This window comes from Ailuropoda melanoleuca, chromosome 1, assembly GCF_002007445.2.
Source record: "Ailuropoda melanoleuca isolate Jingjing chromosome 1, ASM200744v2, whole genome shotgun sequence".
NCBI classification, from domain to species: Eukaryota; Metazoa; Chordata; class Mammalia; order Carnivora; family Ursidae; genus Ailuropoda; species Ailuropoda melanoleuca.
The window spans coordinates 147,366,320-147,374,397 of NC_048218.1; the positions used below are offsets into that span (position 1 = coordinate 147,366,320).

Sequence of the window (8,078 nt, forward strand, 5' to 3'; positions counted from 1 at the left end):
ATCCTTGAACATTTGCCCTTTTCATAGAACGTTAAAATTTATCCACATTAACATATGTATGTCTTTCATTAATTTAGGCTGCTATGTAATCTAACATGTGAGCATATGTAATTTATCCATTCACCTACTAATGCACATTTAGTAGGTTGTTTCCTTTTCTTCACTGTTATGAGCATCGAGCAGTGAGTGACTGACTGAAGGACACCAGGAATCACGAAACCCAGCTTTTAGATTCAGATCTGTTATTGATTAATAATGCATGTAGGCAAGTCATTAGTATCCTATGCCTTCTTTTCTCGGTCCCTAAGATACAAATAATACACTTCATGCTAGCATTCTCATCTTCACAAGCCAGTGTTTTCAAATCATTATCTAGGACAGTGATTCTCAACTGCAGGCTTTTTTGCCTCCCAGAGGACATTTGGCAAAGTCTGGAGACATTTTTGGTTGTTAACTGGGAGACTGGCATTGGGTGGAGGTTGCTACTGGCATCTAGTGGGTAAAAACCCACAAGATTGTAAACCCACTAGATGCTAAGCATCTCGTAATGCACAGGATGGCTCCCCATATTCCTGATTTCAAGAACTTAACACAAATAAAAGGAATGATTTCATTAATAATTTTTAAATATTGATTGCATATTGAAAAAAGAATAATATGGATTTATTCATTTGAAATATAGTCAAATTAATTCCCTTTTTTAAACTTTTTAAATGTGGCTACTAGATTTTAAACTGCATCATGTAGCTTACATTTATCTATTGGACAGAGCTGATTTGATGATCACAAGTTGACTTATCATTTTACTTTTCAGATTTGTTTCTATCCTTACATTGTCTAAAGGTGTTAAGAAGTAGGCACCAAATAATTTTCCAGTGCCTACGTGGTTGTCCAGAAACCCCACATATCCAGTGTTTGTTTCAAAGGAAAGTTCAGAGAGAAGGCCAGAGAAAATACAGTGGACAATTCCCTGATAATCTTTACTGCATTGTAAGCTACCTACTTCCAAACATGAATTATTAAATGTTCGGTATGAATCTTCTCTGGGAACTTGCCAGAATATCTTTCTTCTTGGGTCCTTGCAAAGACATTAGATAGAGCCTGAAGTTTTGTTGGAGTCACCTGGGTGAAACATTCTCTAGATACCAAAATAACCTTATAACTGTTTAATTCTCGTGCCAGTTCTGTTTTTTGTTTCGTTTTGTTATGTTTTCCTCTTTTTTTTTCGGTTGTATTTTTTTATTATCTTGTTTTTGTCTTTTTTAAACCTGTTCTCATACGAACTGTTAGGAATCCATGAGAATTGTATATCTGGACAAATATTTAACTCTGACTTTCTTACTGAGGACCATCTAAATGTGATTATTTGTCAATAATAATGTCAACATTTCTTGAGCATTTACTATAGGCCAACCTGGTTCCAAGTATTTTATATACACTATCTCCTTTAAGTAACCATCTTTTGCAGGTGGGGAAATTGAAGCTTATAGAGATTAAGTAACTTGCCCAAGGTCATACACTAGTAGGCAGAATTTGACCCTAGTAGACAAACTTTGGATTCAAACTTAGATTTGATTCAGTACTTCCTCTCTTAAATACTATACTGTTTGGGTTGATGTGCAGATGAAGTATTAGGTTGCAGACACATAATGAGCAAGGATTTTGTAGTCATTGAATGCTTCAAAGGTGTCTTTCTGAGGTTGAGCCAAGCAAAAAGTTATAGTGAGAACGTATAAAGAGAAAGCAAAACTCAGAAATAGAGCTTCATCCTTTGTATAGCTGCCCCTTTCATTTGAGGAAGTCTCAAGATTCTTTTCAGCAAAAACATTATAGAATATGAAAGAATATTATTTCAGGTAGATATATTTTAGCAGTTTTCATGTTTAGTTTTAAATCATTAAGAACTCTAAAAACTCTTGGTTTCTTCTACAGGTCTAATAAATAAGGTGCTTCTGCTTTACCTTGCCAACTTTAATGCTTGGATTCTGTTAAAATTAATATGTCCTGGGGCGCCTGGGTGGCACAGCGGTTAAGCTCCTGCCTTCGGCTCAGGGCGTGATCCCGGCGTTATGGGATCGAGCCCCACATCAGGCTCCTCTGCTATGAGCCTGCCTCTTCCTCTCCCACTCCCCCTGCTTGTGTTCCCTTTCTCGCTGGCTGTCTCTGTCTCTGTTGAATAAATAAATAAAATCTTTAAAAAAAAAATTAATGTGTCCTTTATCAGTATGTGAATATTGTATGTTAACTATGTACTATTTCTTAATAATGCCTGTTTCTGCTACTTTTTTAGGGTCCTGGTTGCTGTTCTGATCTTGCAGTTTCTTTTCACTATGTTGATCCTACAACTATGTATGAGTTAGAATACCTCGTTTATCATCTTCGTCCATATGGTTATTTATACAGATATCAACCTGCCTTACCTGAAAATATACTAAAAGAAATAAGTCGATCATACAAAAATGAAGAGCCAAAAGTAAAATGAGAACCCTTGAAAGAAAAACATAAGTGAAGAGGTAAAATGTCTAGCATTGCACTGAAGAACTTCTACATTTCTGATACAGAACACTGGAATCCCAGTGAGGAATTCTTTCTAAGTGAACATTACATATTAGAAATCTTTCATATGAATGACTGTAAACTGAAGCTTTAAGTGAGCTGTGAAGTCTGTTAAAATGTGTTTTGATACAGTAATATATATATATATATGAAAAACTTGTGTTTTTAAAATGGTGGCCAGGCAGAGGGACTAGAAACGAGATTTTTGTTTTCTATTCTTGACCACATGTATTATTTTCACTAAGAAACTAGAACATTTAAATTTTCTAAAACTACACTGCACATATAACACACATGATGCTAAATGGATCTGCCTTAAAGAAAATTTTAGGACATAGTATTGCTTAATGTTATTTATAAACTCAAGACATGAGTTTATATTTGCAGTATGATATAAATGAACCAACCCCCCCACACACACACATGCAGGTTTTGTCTAATGAAAATTTCCTGTGACTGTAATTGGCAGTATTTCTTCCAGACTACAAAGTAAGATAAGAATGGCACTTGTCCTAAAGTGCATTAATAAAACCACATTTTGAAATTATATGGGCCTTGACTGTATTATATACTTGGTAATTAGTAGTTAATGTTTTACTGAGTCCCCATTGTCTCTTTTCTAAGTATGTTTATCCTTGAATACGATTTTAATCATTAATATTTATTTACTCAAAGCATTAATAGCATTCTATAAACATGCATTTTAAAATATTTTGTTCCCAAATCTACCCATTGTTAATTGTGGGTAACTAATAAATAGTAAATTTAATGCTATTTCAGGATGCTTTTCTTAGATCAGTGCCACTCAGGAATTACTAAGTAACATTTTAAATTGATTATTTAAAACTGTTTCCAACTACATAATTATAGTTCCTTTTGTTATCATCCTGTTGAGAGATGAGAATTTGTGCCTTTCATAACTTGTTTAAAGCAAAGTTTAGACATTCATTTTTAGGCTCTGAGGTGGCTATTAGTTACACTGGCAAAATAATTTGAATGTACGATTTTGACCAGAGTTTATTAAAAACATTAGAAAAACAGAGTGCTTAAACAAACTGAAATATGCCACAGATATTAAAAGACCAAATACTTAATTCACGAAAAACAGCCTGAATTTTGATGCTGACTTACTATTTTGGGGTGGGTTTTTGTTTGTTTGTTTGTTTGTTTGGGGGTTTTTTTGGTTTTTGGTTTTGCCAGTGGGTAATTCTAATAGAGCAGAATACCCAATTCAACACTGTCATCAAAAATATATTCATAAATACTTTGTTCACATTTTAGTGACCTTCTATTTAAAGAATTTCTGGAAGGAAAGAAAATTTTAAGTTTTGTTGTCTTTAGCAATATTATCTGAATATATCATAAAAGAATATTTTGCAGACTTTCTAAAAGTATATTCTTTAATGTTACAAATAATTTACATTTTTCATGTTTATCATTATGCTAATTTTACATGGCTGTCATGTCATTGAATCTGCTGCTTAGCTAAAGAGTTTATATTTATTGTGCCAAAACATGTCAACATCGTGTTCTCTTTGGATGGTATATCGAAAGGATGTTCATCTTCATGACAGTTAGGAGTAATTATGGATTACTCTGTCCACACAGTGAAAAGTCACACCAGTTTTTACCTTAAGTTGTTTTTTGTTGTTTTCATGACACTGTCACCTGCCAGAATTTGAAGGCATTCATTCTATTCTTTGAACAACTCTTCACCTTGGTGTGGATATGAATTTATTTGCAGTGCATATATGCTACTTTCTAAAAACCTTAAAATTTACTCATAGGAAATTAACATTGTGATGAATCTTGGGGTCTGGGGTCAGACTGCCTGCGTTTAAATTCTTTATCATTTACTAGTTTTGTAACCTTGAGCAATTTACTTAATCTCTCTGTGCCTCAATTTTCTCATCTGTAAGTTAGGGACAGTAATACTACCTACCTCACAGGATTTTTATGAGGATTAAATGAGTGAATATATGTACAACTTTTAGAATATTTGTCTGGCCCAGACTATGGAGCAATAAGTATAAGGTTTTATTATTCTGTTACCTTAGAGTGTAAATATTCTAAATGAATGAAAAATCTGCTTTAATCAAATTAGATAATGAAGGAAATATTTCATACATTTCTTATAATAATTAATAGCTAGGTTTTATCTAATGCCTACTGTAGGCCACATAGTGTGCTTTAGATATTCTATGTGTATAAGTGTTAATCTTCACAAATTGGGTGTTGTTCTTATATTGTAGTTGAGAAAGCTGAGGCTCAGAGAATTTAAGTAAATTTTCCTCTGTCACAGAGCAAGTAAGTAACAGAGCCAGGATTTATTCTTAAAGCCTGTGTGTTCTTTATTCCATGTCAGCCTTGAGGTTAGTCATTTAGCACTATTTCCATTTTTACTTATTAACATGTGTGATCTGATACATCAGCCAGTAATAGACAAATTAACCAGCCAGATTGTCATAGTGGCTCTCAAATTGTGGTTCTTCTACTCTTGCCTGGGAGCTTGTTAAAATGCAGATTTCAAGACTCCAGTCCCAGAAATGCTGATTCTAGCACGGGGTCCATTAGAATGCATTCTTACCAGATTCCCTTGGTCAGTGGTTCTCAAAGTGTTGTCGTCCCCAACTAGCAGTGTTTGCATCATCTGGGAACTTGGAAATGCAACCTCTCCTGGGCTCCACCCCAGACCTCCTGAGTCAGAAACTCCAGGGGTAGAAGCTAGCAGCTGTGTTTAAACAAGCCCTCCAGGTGAGTCCTATTCATTTTAGTTTGGGAACCAAGACCTGGGTGATTCTGATGCACATTTGGAATGCACTGAAGATTTATTGCCCCTTAAGTAGGGTATCTTTCAAAGATTTAGATAAAGCATGTTCTAAATCTGTGTCGTCCAACGTCATACCATATTAAATGTGAGAGACTTTAAAGATAACCTAAAGGGTCCGTGGATCATTCATTTTTTGACAAAATTCTTTAGCTTCTTCAGAGTAACTAATACCAGGGCCCCTCAGTAACATGTAATTCTCCAAGTTTAGTAATTTCACAATTGGGGCAGGAAGAGTTTATTAAGTACTAGTAAATACATAATAATTCATTAAAAGCATACCTAAATGAGTGTCCTCACTTGTTAGTAAAATAGTTCCAGTTGTTCGTAAAAAATTTTAAATGGAGATATTAAAGTACTACTTTATAATATGCAGAATATTTTTCTGCTAATTCATACCATCAGAATTTCATCACTTTCAAGAATCAGTTGACTGTCCTATATGACCTAAATCAGCGAAAAATTCTCCAGGTATTCAGTAGAGCACATACAAGCAGATTTCATGATGATACCTTACCATCTTTTAAATTAAGATCTTTGTCATTTGGATAGATGATTTTAGTGTGGTCTCAAAACAAGGTTTTTGCTAGCTTTGTGTTTCCCAGTAACAGTGTACTTGCATTTCAAGTGGGAAGTTCATAGGTGAGACCAAGCAGATTTTTGTCCCAGAATTCAATTACTTGTTTTTAAATATCTTAAATTTCAGAGGAATTTTTGTTACTGTAAGATGATTCAAGATAAATTACTGGCCAGTTTTTAATATTTTTTGAAATACGGTGATTGCATTTGAGCATTAAATTTGTTAACTGATTATTTTCATAATTGTTTCTTGAGTATTAATTTTTCACTTCCTTGAGCCTTTCAAACTATAGGATTTCCAGACTAAGACTTGAAAAAAATGCCTCACTTTATTGATTAGATCAGGTGTATCCTTTTGTTCCTCATTTACATTTTCAGTTCATTATTCTGTCTTTGACAATTTCTTCTTTGTATTTGTTGCTCTTTATTTTCTTTACAACTAATTTCCATTTTCTAACTACTCTTAATGCTGCCTTTGCAAGGTTAATTTGGCTGTAATTAGTGATTAGAATTTGTATCACTTACTAATAACTTTGTACCTATTAACTTTAGATTTCCCTATGAGATTGGAAGTAAAAAATCTAAGAATAATGCCTGCTGGCTCTCAGGATACTTGTCCTACTTAAAAGTCCACAGTTTTAAACTAATTCTAGATGCACCATTACTAAATGAAATAAAGTTATTTGGATTCCATTCTCTCTACCCCGTTTTCTCAAAAACAAACTAAAAAAACTCATTTGCTTCATTTCTCTACTTCATTGTAGGCCTGACAGAAACATTCTTAAGCAATCTGGGGGACAACCTGTGGTTTATTTTATGCTAGATGTAACCTCTATTGATTTAAAAATATGACTTATGTTTATATATTGGAGTTGAAATAGAAGTTTTAATACAGATTTACAAATTCTCTCTAGAGAAATCAACTCTAAAACTAGTTTCAGAAGTGAATAGTGCTCTGTTTCAACTCGTTTTGCCTCTCTAGTTTTTAGTTTATATCGGTTCAGTTTAAGTAACTTTGCAGGGCTCTACAAATTAATAATCCATATAAAGTATACATTAGAGGGAAACTAATCTTACTGCTAAGCAGTGTGTTATATTACACAGTGAATATTTGTGTTTTGGAATTTAAAAATTATGTAAGGTGGTAGTCTCATGAATGGTTTAAAAATGTGTGGTGACTTGCTTATTTTAAGTGATCCACCAATAAGTCAGAAAAAAATGTATTTTTAAATATGTTTTTTAAAGTGCCTTTTGAACATTTTTGAACAATGGATTTAAACAACTGCATAAAATAAATTACCATGTTTAAAGCTGTTTTATCTGATTATTTTTAACTGATATAAGAGTTGTGGGAGAAACTGAGGGGTAGTTTTGGGGTTATTTTACAAAAAATATTGATTTAAATTATTTTCCCATCAAAGGTATTCAATTTGAATAGGCTTAAGTAATTTTTACTGCAATATATATGTCTTTAAAGCAGAAAATATTCCACCTCTGATTTTGAATAATATCCTTAAAAAAATTAGAAACACTCTGTCATCCAGGTAAGTGTGTGTATGTGTACATGGGGGGGATGCTTTTCTATCTCTTGGTATATTTTGATCTATCATGTACACTGGAATTCATTTATTCAACTATTCAAATAATATTCAAATAATGTCTAGCATCTACTAGAAATAGAGTGGTGAGCATTACCTATAGGATTTCTGTTCTCATACAGCCTTAAATCTGTAGCTAGACAATAAACAAGTTAATAGATGAATGAGCAGGATATTTCAGAGAATGGTGTTAGGAAAAGAAAACAATGATTCTATAGAGCAATTTTCTGGGTAGGGTGTCATGGAAGACCTCTGAAGAGGTAGTATTTGAACTGAGACCTGACGACAGACATTTTATGTACTTGAAAAGTTATTTATATTTATGAGGTTTTTTTGTCCCTACTATGTAAAAAATAATAATTTTCCACCTTTGCGTAATTATGCTCTGGACATATGCAAAGGCTCAGTGAAATGCATTTTATAGGCCAAAAACTTTGTGATTTTAGTTTTATTTCATCCAGAGCTCAGGTCTACCTATTGATATTAGATCAGTCTGGTACTTTTAAGATATGAATAAA

General features: G+C 33.2%; 1 protein-coding gene across 6 annotated transcripts in view; it reads left to right on the forward strand.

Moving 5' to 3' along the window:
- The window catches only part of C1GALT1 (core 1 synthase, glycoprotein-N-acetylgalactosamine 3-beta-galactosyltransferase 1), a 34,177-nt gene extending 26,901 nt beyond the window's left edge, over positions 1-7,276 (forward strand). For 5 of the 6 annotated variants that reach the window (XM_034668059.1, XM_002919817.4, XM_019800266.2 and 2 more), the window contains one exon: positions 2,291-7,276. In XM_034668059.1, coding sequence (XP_034523950.1) covers positions 2,291-2,482 — 192 coding nt within the window. In that variant the 3' untranslated portion in view covers positions 2,483-7,276. Of the gene's footprint in view, positions 1-1,932; positions 2,100-2,290 lie in introns of those variants that run through there. The other variant, XM_019800268.2, reaches the window with a different exon arrangement.
- The last annotated feature ends 802 nt before the right edge of the window (positions 7,277-8,078 follow it).